The following is a 12,928-nucleotide window of genomic DNA, read 5'->3' on the forward strand; positions in this document are numbered from 1 at the left end:
CTCTAGATGTCATCTCCCTTATCAAGATTCTGCCAAGAGAGGTCAATATTTGCTGTCACTATTTCCTCACTATCCAAGCTCTCTTTAATGGACTACAATCTAGCATCTTGCTCCCATTAGTCTACTAAAACTAGGCCCAAGTGACAATTCTTAGTAACTTTTTACAGTAATTATCTTAACTGACTTCTATGATATTTAATTCTACTCCTTATTCCCCTTTCTTCCTACTGCTTGTCTACCTCCTTACCCAGACTACTGCTCTTTCTCTAGCATGCTTACCTCACCTGCTAACATTTCTCAGCATTACACACACTATTAAGATGAGTTCACCTACAGAAGCAGTTTTTAAACTTTTAGGTCCTAGGACTCCCTTACAAACTCTTAAAAACTGTCAAGGACCCCAAAGAGTTTTATCTGCATAGGGTTTAACTATCGATGTTTACTATACTAGATGTTAAAACTAAAGTTTTGAAACATCAGAATATACAAGTACACGATTCATAAATCAGAGTGATGATGTCATCATGTGTCATTATAGACTCTGGAAATTTTCACTGTAAACTCGAGAGAAAATGAAAAGCCAGATACGTCTTAGCATTATTGTAAAAATAAAAGGGGGGGGGAAATAATGCCTTAGCACTACTATAAAAATTATTTTGACCCAGGGAACCCCCTGAAAGACTCTGAGAGACCCACCCCCCCAGGAATCCTACAACTACTCAAAGTGGTCACCTGTGCCAAAATCTCCTCCAAGTCTTCATCTCTAGCTCCTATTGCCTATCCAAAGTACCATCTTCAATTCACAGATGTTCAAACTCAGTGCTGTCAAGAATTTCATTCATTACCTTCTATGCCAAACCTATGTTTCTTTCTTCTGTGCTATCTTGGTCAAAGGCACTAACATCCACCTAAAGCTGGATACCTTTAAATAACCCTAGGCTCCTCCTTTTCCTTCTTTACTCTCACTCAGTCATCAAACCCTAAAGATTCTAATTTCATAATCTAGGGGAATCTGAGAGCTTGTTAGAAATGAAAACCCCCATCCAAGATCTACAGACAAAAGGAACGGTTGGTAATTCACTTGCACACTTAAGTTTGAGAAGCATGGGCCTGGGTAGTAATATCAATAACCAAAGTTTGAGAATCTGAAGGAGAAGGCAGAACCCAAAAGATAAACTTCAGAACATTTTAACTAGAACCCTGCCTACTTGACGTTTTTCCTAATATTAAACTGTGGAGGCTGGGGAGTTCTGTAAAAGAGACAATATTCCTTAACTAAAATGATCTTCCCAACTTGGGTTTCATTGCCTCCGATTCTATCCTCTACACTACAACCTGGGGGAGCTTCTTCATCTCTACTTTGCCTTTTGTTTGTTTAAATGGCTCTCCATAGTCTAGACAGTAGTCCAAATTCCTTACTGTCAAGTACAAGGACTTTCTAACCCTGACTCCTACATATCCTTCACCATTCTTGCATTAGCCTACCAATACCACAAGTCTTCAAACCAGCTGGCAGCTTGGTACGCTTTTTAAGCTTCTCAGGTGATCTGAAAGTGGTTAGGGTTGTGCATCACTGCCTCATGTCTTGAACAAAACTATTTACCATGCTTCCATGCAAAAGCAGAAGCATATCCTAGCCTTTCTGCCTGTATTCTTCTCTTAGCTTTGCTTCTGTCTTTTAGGATGAATTCATAGCCTAACAACTCAAGTATTATCTCTCCTTTAAAGGAAGACTTAACTTTTCTCCCCTCTTGTCCCTGACCGGTAGATAAAATTAGGGGTTTCTTGCTCTTTGTTTCCATAGTACCTGGTATTTACATCTATTATAGCATGGGCTACACTCTTTTATGAAGCAGTTTGTTTGTCCTACCAGAGAGTGATCTCATGTGAAGGTAGGGATTGTACTGTATTCACTTTTTTAAATTCTCTGTGCTTGGGCACAGAGCCTAGAAGATAACACATATGCAATAAATGCTTACTGAAAACAAATTTTTGGACAACACTGAATAGACCTAGAATGATGTAAAATGAAGTAAAAACAAGACCAACACCTTCCAACTAGGCAATTTCATTAAAAAAGGGAAAAAATTTTCTGTTCTACAATTCTACATTTAGAAATAAAAGGCAAATCCATGTAAGAAGTAATTCACATATAAACTGAAATGAAAATTTTCAGTTGAAGTAGATTCGAATGAGTTTAATAGTGAGTATGAGATGCTTCTCAGTTTTAAAAGTAAAAGACTAGAAAACAGAGGGGTTTTGGATGTCTGAAAGAGGACTGGGTGGGAGGAAAATGCCCAAGTGAGGAAACAAAAGTTCAAGATATGCATATTATTTGTATTAAAATGTAGGAATAAATACCAGAAAGAGCTGAAGGACTCAAGAGCCAGGTGGGGTAGAGGTGAGCAGCAGAGAACCGCTATTTATTTATTTATTTTTTTAATAAACCTTCAGTACTCTTTTTCATAAAAACAAAACCTACTATTTAAGGAAATGTAATGGATCAGGGAATAGAGTACCAAAGAATAAAATGACATCAGAAGACAATGAAATACTACATAAACTTTACTACTGGTGTACCAGGAAAAAAAAGTAGTACTTCCACCCTACAATAGTTCACACCCAACAACTTCCCATGATGATCTACAAATAACCTATATTTTGAGGTGTGTAAAATTTCACCAAGGAAATTTGTTATAAGGTATCTAGAACAGAGATAAAACCTGAAAATCATTTTCCAGATAAGCTGCTTCTTAAATGATAAAACAAAAAAACCCCTGCTTCTTCAAATCTTAAAATGTATAAGCTGCAGTATCATTTCCAAAATGCTGTGCCACTTGACTTAATTTGTAAAAATTCCTGATACCAAACACAGACCAGCAAAAGCCCCCAAATTTTTAAGATGTTCTACTGCTGTTTCAAATGTCAAAATTTCTATATAAATTAAGCTACGTATATGCAATGGTTAACCAAATTGTAATTCACTGTAAATTACAGTATGGTCTTTAAAAAACTTTTTTTTAACTAAAAATATAGTCAAAAGTGATTCTTCAAATTCTCTAAAGGGACATGGTACTTATAGACTGATTCCTTTGAAAAAATTAAATACTGCATCTATAACTTATATTGGGAGCATGGGTACCTATAAAGAACACAGAAATAAATAACTATTATAGATGATCTAATTTTTACTATGTTTTGGTATAAAAAAGATATATCAAAAACATCAGATGTGGTGAAGAGAAAAGGGAAATATCTAAAATTACTTTATTGCCCTTCATAACATAACAGTCCATGAAAGGAAAGGCATGTGAAATTACTAAATAGTCCAAAATCTGGAAATATCAAGAAATGTTCGTGTCCAGGAGATATAAAGCGAAAACATTCTTGATATAGTTTCTGAAAAGCTGTACTTTGACTAAATCTAAACCTACAATTTTTAAGGACTTAATATAAGTGTGCTAATTTGAAAAAAAAAAAAACACAAAAACACAAAAAAACTAAACTGTGATAATCTGGTACTACAGGGGCTACTAACGCTTACCTCAAGGGAACCTACTGCAGATAAAGTCCCGTCACTTGCACAGTCCTTTCAGCTGCCTGCCAGTTGTCTCTGTGGAAGGGAAAGCCTGATGAGTGAAAACCCCATGCCACACTCCTTTGGAGTGTCAGGGTGCCTGCATAGTACTGCACAAAACTGTCTACCTAGAGATTCCCAGATGCTTTCAATAACACAGGACTTTAAAAAATGCTACCTTTGATATTCTCTTTCCACTGAACACCAAAACCAAATGGCTAAGAGTTACTAAGTGCTAATGACCTATTGGTGTTAGAGGAACTATATCTATACTAACCCATGTAGAAAAAAGGCCAAAATGGATCAAAGAGAATTAAGTTAACATTGAAGGAAAACACACACACACACCTACACACACACGCGCGCATGCACTGAAACATAACAGAAGTCTATAATCTGATCAGAGGAAATATAGGTTGTAGCCACAAAAAGTGATGTTGCTGTAGCAAGTGAATGCTAAAACCCAAAGAATGTCTTTTCTACATATTTCAAACAGATGCCACCAAGTGTATCATGCTCAATGTTAACTATACCAAGGATCCAAATACCTACTTGTAAAATTCCATGTATGTTCTTAGTGGGATCACTAAGTGGATGGAGGGGAGAGGATTTTCCAGACATTTTTAAATATGAAAAATGAAAACCAACAGCCTGAAATTCGACAAGAAATTTCAAAACGAAAAAAATGTATATCTGTATCTCAGGAAATAAACAAACCCTTACTCAGAACCAAACTAAGCCGGAAGTATAACAAAAAATAATAAAAAACTGTAGAACACAGTTCAAAAACCACTTTCATCTACTAGAATTATGAATGGCTAGTAACTGTCTTCCATTAAGAACATCTGTAACACTAATGTACGAGTTCAGCTATGTAACCAAAGAAACTGTTTTTTTTTTTTTCTAATGCCCAGTAGTCTTCAGTCTGAATACTGTGTTCCATAAAGCAAAACAAAATGTTCCTAGTACAAGGATTTGGGGGGGGGGGGGGCAGGCGGGAACTATTAAAAGAAAAACGTGATTTCAGCTTTTTACTTTAATAGCACCATATTTAAAATAAAGTTACTTACCTCAGATTCTTTGTCACTTAAAGATCCCAAGCTTCCAAAACTGTGATTAGAACTTTCATTATTTGTTGAGGCCTGTTAAAAATTTTTAAAAAGGTAAAAATTAGGAGTAATTTTAAATGAAACATACTAGAAGGTAAATAATCTATCTTCATAAATGAAAATAAAGTATGATTCCTTTAAGCAAGAAAGTTAAATGAAGTAAATGAAAGTTTAATGAAGTAAATAAATATCAGGGTTCGTGGGCCGTCAGTTAAGTGACAGACTCTTGGTCTCAGCTGGCACCCTAATCTGAGGGTCATGAGATCAAGCCCCATGTTAGGCTCTGTGCTCAGCCCAGTGTCAATCTGAGATTCTCTCTCCCTTTCCCTCTGCCCCTCTCCTGTGTGCACTCTTTCTCTCTCTCTAAAATAAATAAACATCTTAAAAATAAGAAATATCGGGCGCCTGGGTGGCTCAGTGGGTTAAGCCGCTGCCTTCAGCTCAGGTCATGATCTCAGGGTCCTGGGATCGAGTCCCACATCGGGCTCTCTGCTCAGCAGGGGGCCTGCTTCCCTTCCTCTCTCTGTGATCTCTTCCCTTCCTCTCTCCTACTGTGATCTCTCTCTGTCAAATTAATAAATAAAATTTTAAAAATAAATAAATAAATAAATAAATAAAAAGAAATATCAACTTTTTAAAAAAAGATTTTATTTATTTATTTGCTAGAGATAGAGCAAGAGAGAGGGAGAGAGAGCGAGTGCACAAGCAGGGGGAGCAGCAAGTAGAGGGAGAACCAGGCTCTCTGCTGAGCAAGAAGCCTGATGTGGGACTCGATCCCACGACCTTGGAATCATGACTGGAGGCGAAGGCAGACTCTTAATCAACTGAGCTACCCAGGCGTCCCAAGAAATATCAACTTCTTAACACTATCAATATCCTGGAAAGTTTTACCAACTCAATAAAAATCTGTGTTTCCAGAACTGAGTTGTTTTGGCTGACTTTTTTTGAATACCAAATTCAGGAGCTAAGGAACTAGGCTATTACGAGGATAAGAAGATCCCTAAAATTACTATCCAATATACAAAAACAGACGCCACCTTTAACTGAAGGTATTATTTGTGCTCCTTAATTTCCTTCTCAAATCTTATTAAATTCCATCATATCCCATCCACCCCCCTCTGTCTCTCGTTGTACTAACTGGACAAACCCTGGTTTTTTGTTTGTTTTGGCTTAGTCTTTTAAGAAATCTTTTACTATCTTGACCATTTTAATTGCTTCACCCAAGAGTTTCTATATTTCCTTTATATTATTTTTAGACAGTGACAAAGGGAAATGAGCTATCATTTTGTAGGATGACATCTGCTATGTTTCCAATGTGTCTAAGATGCTCATTATTTTGCAGACTTTTTGGAGCATCAGTACACTAGATCAATGTCTTCCAGGAATGTTTAGATCAGAACATGACAACCTATGGCATATACATCAAAGATGATGCAGGCATGACTGACCTTCGTGTATAAGCAGGCCACCTGATATCCCTGTTTTCCAGCAACTTGTTAAGAATGCGTGCTACTGTTAGGTATTTACTCCAAAGATATAAATGTAGTGATCTGAAGGGGTACCTGCTCCCCAATGTTTATAGCAGCAATGTCCACAACAGCCAAACTATGGAAAGAGCCCAAATGTCCACGGACAGATCAATGAATAAAGGTGTGTGTGTGTGTGTGTGTGTGTGTGTGTGTATACACACACAATGAAATACCACTCAGTCATCACAAAACAAAATCTTGCTGTTTACAATGACGTGAATGGAACTAGAGGGTATTATACTAAATGAAGTAAGTCAATCAGAGAAAGATAATTATCATATAATCTCACTCATAAGGAATTTGAGAAACAAGTTAGAGGATCATAGAGGAAGGGAGGGAGAAATAAAACAAGATGAAATCAGGGAGGGAAACAAACCATAAGAGACTCTTAATCATAGGAAACAAGCTGAGGGTCACAGGAGCGGAGGGGAGTGGGGGAGATGGGATAACGGGGAGATGGGATAACTGGGTGATGGACATTAAGGAGGGCATGTGATGTAATGAGCACCGGGTATTATATAAGACTGATGAATCACTGACCTCTACCTCTGAAACTAATAACACATTAAATGTTAATTAACTGAAATTAAAGAAACAAACAAGAAAATAAAAGTTCTGGAATGAGGGGGGCATAAGAGTAGGTACTAATTGGAAGTTGGCCTACAATTACCCTTAGGCTAACTTCTAAACTGATGACTCTGAGTCACTGCATACATGTCTAGTACTATGCTCAACTAGGCTGTTTTCAACTTAAACTAGCCCTCGAACTGATTAAGATTCAAGCACTATTTGGAGGACAATATAATCTAATTAAAGCAAGATTATCAAACTTGAAACAAAACACACCATGAACAGCAATTAGGAAGTGGTAAATTGGATTCAGGGACAACAGAACCCATACAAGTGTTTTTGAGCATCCCTAAATCCTCAGATAGAAATTTAAACCCCAAACCAACAGACAACATTGGCTGGCTGACAAGGAATCTCCACGAGTTCCCCCAAAATAGCAGGTGGGGGCAAATCACCAATAACCACAGGACCTGTGTCCTTTGAGAGGAAGCAAAAGGAAACAGAGTATCTGACAGATCTGAGAATAGGACACTGAAAATAGCAATTTGAGTACAAAAGCTCTAACTCCAAAGGGTTTCTCCTTTCAAACAGTGATTTCATACAGGAAGTCCATGGTGAAGTTTGAAGAAGTTGGAGCTATACAGCCTCTATGAACTTTTTTTTTTTTAAGATTTATTGTATTTTATTTATTTGAGAGAGAGAGAGAAAGACAGCATGAGAGGGAAGAGGTCAGAGGCAGAGCAGACTACCCGGCAAGCCCAGCGCCAGATGTGGGACTCAATCCCGGGACTCCCGATCATGACCTGATCCGAAGGCAGTTGCTTGACCAGCAGAGCCACCCAGGCGCCACCTCTATGAACTCTTAAAACATCCCTGACTAAGGGGTGAGGATAAACCACTGGGTGTGGGATCAAAATTGAGCACAAAAGGTACAATGAAGATAAAGGAAAGAGAATATTCAGACAAAAGCAAGGAAGGGAGAAAAGTCTAGAAATTTCAGAAAGCAAATGCCACATTTTTGAAGAGTGCCAAAAAACAATAGCAGAGGGAGCTCTGTAAGAAGAGCCATTCTAAATGACAAAAATGTAAACAACAGAAAATGATTAGGTCAATCCCATGAAGTTATTATAAGGAAAGAAAAAAGAAAAGAAGATATGGAATAACATCCTAATAATAAAACCACACCAGGAACACATATCCACAAAATAGCTGAAAATAGTAACCTACAATTTCAAAATGAGCTAAAAAAAAATTACAAAAATGACTCAAGACATAAAGGAACAACATAAATCAAAATTCAAAAAAACTCAGATTTAAGGTTAACAGAATTCTTAAAATAAATAAATCTTTAAAACAAAACCAAAACCCAACTACCTGAGGGCACTTGAGAGCAACCAAAAGTAGGCAGAATTTGGACAGAAGACAACATTTGAAAGAATGGACTAGAACTGGGTGTTTTTACAGCTTTTATCTGAAGAAAGGTCCCTAACTGAGCAGCACAGAGCAGCTTGAACTTGGATCAAAATATGCAGTCTTACTGGCTTGAAAAACCAGAGTTTGGAGCTAGTGCACCAGCCAGAAAGTGATAGCGCATATGCTGGAAAATAAATAAAAAATAAATAAAAAATACAGGAAACTACAGAATTTCTCTCCAGGAAAACAGAGCTTCTCAAAATATAAGACTTACAGATAGGAGGAATCGAAAATCTCTCAGAAAAATGACCCAGTCATGGCATATGATGCAAAACCTATTGATCAATAAGCCCTACCTACTCACACAAAGCTTCCAACAAGTGTTCAGTGCCTAATGCATGTATATGAACAAAACCCAGTATCACCACGTATCTGAAGAAATGCAAACAAAAATTAAAAGTCTGTAAGAGATAAAGACAACCACGGGAGCACAAACAAACTTCACACAAAAATAAAACCATTACTAAATATCCTAATAATAGCAAACTATAAAAACGAAACATTTAAGAGAACTACCACCAAAAGGGGGTGGGGGGGAGAAACCTCCTGGAAAAAAAAAAAACGAAAAGCAAAAAAAAAAAAAAAAAAAAAAAAAAAAAAAAAAAAAAAATAAAAAAGAGCTGGGAAAAAAAATGAGAGTTTAAAAAAAAAAAAAAAAAAAAAAGAGTAAGAAAATCCAGAAAGTGAAATTATCAAAAAAATAATTCAAGAAACTTTTCTAGAACTGGAAAGCATGAGTTCCTGCATTGAAGGACATACTTTTTTTTTTTTTTTTTTTTTTAAACTCGAGTTAGTTAACTTTATGTGGATTTCAGGAGTGAAGGGCAGACTTCTGACCAAGTATACCAGTTCAGGAAGACCCACACCAAGGCACATTATAATAAAATATTTTAAATGACAGGAATTAAAGAGAAGATCATAAAAGCTTTTAGGGAAGAACAGGCTACTTACAAAGGATCAGGAATCAGAATGGCATTGGAATGTTCAGCAGTAACATTGGAAGCTAGAAGGCAATGGAACAGTACCTTCAAAATTCTAACAGAACAATTTCCAACCTAGAATTCTACAAGACAAACCAACCAAGGGGAGGAGGAGAATATGCAAGATCTCAAAAATGTAACTACTCATTAACCTTTCCTTAGGAAATGACCAATCTGTTCTACCAAACCAAAGGAATAAACCAAGAAAAAGAAAGAGATGGCATATAGGAAGCAGAGCTCAAACATAGGACAGACACAAAAGCAATTTCCATGAGAGTCAAAAAGCGAGATTCCAGGATGACAGGCATCTAACAGAAAGAGAACAACTATCCTAAATAACAAGAGAACAACAAAATTTCAGGGAGAATGTCTAAAGAAAAATTTGTATTTGAAAATAGTGAGAGATGTGCACATCTCTGCTGAAAAGTATATGAATGCTTTCACTGAATACTAAAAAACTAAAGACATAAATCAACCATAAACTCCAGAGAAAACAGAAAGTTGTACCAAAGAGGAAACATAATCATGGAGTCTTCAGTCTATTTATACATGTGTGTATCACACACACACACACACACACACACATATATATACATAAAATCATATAATCTTACTCAGAAATATAAATAAAATGTAATAAAAAGCTACAAGATGAAAAGGATTACTTCTGTGAGGAATGAATATAAGGTTGGAAGAACAGGACATAGTTCTACTAATTTTCATTATAGGCCTGGTAGAACAATTTGGCTTTTGCAACTCTGACCATGGATTTGCATCTTTTTTCTTCTTGCTCTGTAGTAATTCTTTACATAATTCTGGGTATGAATCCTCTATGACTTGCCTTCTCATATTATTTACTGGTGTCATTTGAACATAATTACATTTATTAAACATTTGCTTTATGGTTAGTGCCTTTTGCGGCCCATTTATGAAATGTGTCAAGTCATTTTCCCCCATATGAATATTCAACTGATCCATCATCTATTATAAAAGACTACCTTTTCCCACTGCACTGCAGTATTACCTTTATCACACATAAATCAATCTGTTGCTAGACTCCACTCTGTTCCATTGGTCATTTTTCCTTTCCTGTGCTAATATCAGTGACTTAATTCCACTCCCCAGTACATACCTAAGAAAACTGCCAATAGAAGTCTACACAAAAACCTTTATCAGTGTTCAAAGCAGTTGTACCATGTGAATTCAAAGATTATTGAAAAATAATAAAAAAATAATAGAAATTAGAAAACCAAATGTCCACCAACTGATGCATGGATAAACAAAATGTGATACAATACAATGGAATATTCAGTCACAAAAAGGAATAAAGTACCAATATATATTACAACATTCATGAATTGTAGAAACATTATGCTAGGTGAAAAAGCCACACAGAAAATGGCATATATTGTATGATTCCATTTATAGAAATATTCAGAATAGGCAGGTCCACAGAGACAGAAAGTAGACACAAAATGCCTTATTTGTATGAATCCATTTACATGAAATGTTCATAAGAGGCAAATCCATTGAGACAGATAAGAGACTAATGGTTGCCAGAGTTAAAGCATTGGGAAGGAGAGCAAGAGAATGGGAAGTTGCTGCTAATGTGTATGGGGTTTCTTTGGGGATGATAAAAATATTCTGGAATTAGACAGTGATGCTGACTACATAATATAGTGATATACTAAAAATCCCTGAAATATACACTATAAAATGGGTCAATTTTATGGCATGTGACCTCTATCTCAATACTAAAAGATTATAAAAGTTTCAAATTATTGAGGAGAAAGAACACAGAGGGGCAAAGAAAGCTTGATAAAACCTAGTACAGAACTGTTTATATTCTCAGATACACAGTTATGTACACATGCAAGCACACACTCAGCCCTTTGAAACCTTCCAAAAATAGATTTGGGGGTGCAAACAGTCATGGGACATTTTTAAAAATATAAATGCAACACAGGCACGTGGAAGAAAATTTCATTTGCGAAATATAAATTTCTCCCTCCCACACCAGTCCCAATATTCAGAGGCGACCATTTTTTAAAAAACTGTTTTTAACGAAATTTTTGAACAGGCAATACAAACAAGCTACTTCACTTTATTTTTTATTATCTTTCTAGAGGCTGTAGGTCTACACTAATAAATGAAATATACAAACTTGGTTCCTTTCTTCTTGTTTAAAAAAATAACATAATACAAACTGTCCTGCATTGTTTCCTTTTCTCTTAATATAGGTTGGAATATTCCAACTCAACATATACCAGATTCTTGACTTCTTTTTGCCTTTGCTAATTCCTTTCTTTCAAACAGGTGCAGAGAATTTTACTCTATGTACTATATTTCAAGAAGTTCTTTATTGACTTTGCCATGAAAGATGAAGAATTTATTCAGTTTTTAAGATTTTATTTATTTGACAGAGAAAGCACAAACAAGGGGAGCAGGAGAGGGAGAAGACAACTCCCCACTGAGCAGGGAGTATGACTTTGGGGCTTGATCCAAGGACCCTGGGATCATGACCTGAGCTGAAAGCAGACCCTTAACCAACTGAGCCACCTATGCACCCCGAAGTTCAATGGCAGTACTTCAATGGCACCACTGTCCCCTTCATCCTGATATATTTACCTTTTTTATTTTAAATTCTTCAAATAGTTACCTTACCAAATATACACAATTTTTAAATTCTTTAAACCATGTGTGATTCCTCACTAGGTAAAATAAAATATATTTTTACTTTTAGCTCCTTTTCCCAACATGACAACTACACAATAACTTTTACATCAGTACACTTTATAATATTTACCTTCACCTTCTCTCTGTAATCCTACAACAGAGTCACAAACTCATGCCACAAGGATCTAGGGCAAGTAAAGAATTAACAGGTGAAGCAGGTTTGACGTAAGATTAAAGATGTGGCATATGATAGAATAAAATTTCTCTCTCCCTCCAGTAAATTTTTGTTATTAGCTGTAAACTCTGAACTAGTGAATGCTGCTAAATCATTACCTCAGGGAAATACACAGCGTCCTGCAAGCTTCTCACCACATTTTTGTTAACTAATTAATATATAACCTTGTTCTGTATAAAAGTTTAAGATACCTTTTTAAATATATATTGATTCATTTACAGTGAATTCACAGCCAACAGCACTGTAACACATGCTTAAACAAAGCTTATAAACACACGTATTTTCTCCCTAAGGCATCTCACAAGCCCTCTTGTGCTCAGAGCACTAGGCAGCACCTTAGCACTACTAACCTGGGGGGCCATTTTAAAGAGCAAAATTACCAATAAAAATCACAAAAAAGTGAAAAACATGCCACTTTTTTTCCCAGAGTAAACTGTGAAAAGAACACTTGCTTAAACCACGAGAGCTAAAATACACAGGCAGAATGTTGCTTTATTCAGCCCCTAGTGACAAATTTTTCAACACTGCACATGCATTGGCTCTTAAATGATCAGCAAAAGCAAATCGGAGTATTGATTTTGCGGTTACAAATAGAGAATGTAAGTGAATTTACAATTACAGAATCCTTGAATAAAGAGGACTATTGTATGTGTACATCTACCAAATCAAACTTATAGACTATATTGTGCAAATAGTAAATCCCGTATAGCCTGCTGTTTTATACAGTCAAAATTTTAAAGAATTATATTAAAAGCCCTTGCTATAACTGCATTTTAATA

General features: G+C 36.0%; 1 protein-coding gene across 2 annotated transcripts in view; it reads right to left on the reverse strand.

The window, feature by feature from the left end:
- TLK1 (tousled like kinase 1) overlaps positions 1-12,928 on the reverse strand; it is a 143,678-nt gene that overhangs the window by 77,815 nt on the left and 52,935 nt on the right. The window contains exon 3 of one of the 2 annotated variants that reach the window (XM_059394147.1): positions 4,648-4,719. In XM_059394147.1, the coding sequence (XP_059250130.1) occupies positions 4,648-4,719 (72 nt within the window). Of the gene's footprint in view, positions 1-3,544; positions 3,563-4,647; positions 4,720-12,928 lie in introns of those variants that run through there. The other variant, XM_059394148.1, reaches the window with a different exon arrangement.

The sequence above is a fragment of the Mustela nigripes genome, chromosome 3 (assembly GCF_022355385.1).
Source record: "Mustela nigripes isolate SB6536 chromosome 3, MUSNIG.SB6536, whole genome shotgun sequence".
Lineage (NCBI taxonomy): Eukaryota > Metazoa > Chordata > Mammalia > Carnivora > Mustelidae > Mustela > Mustela nigripes.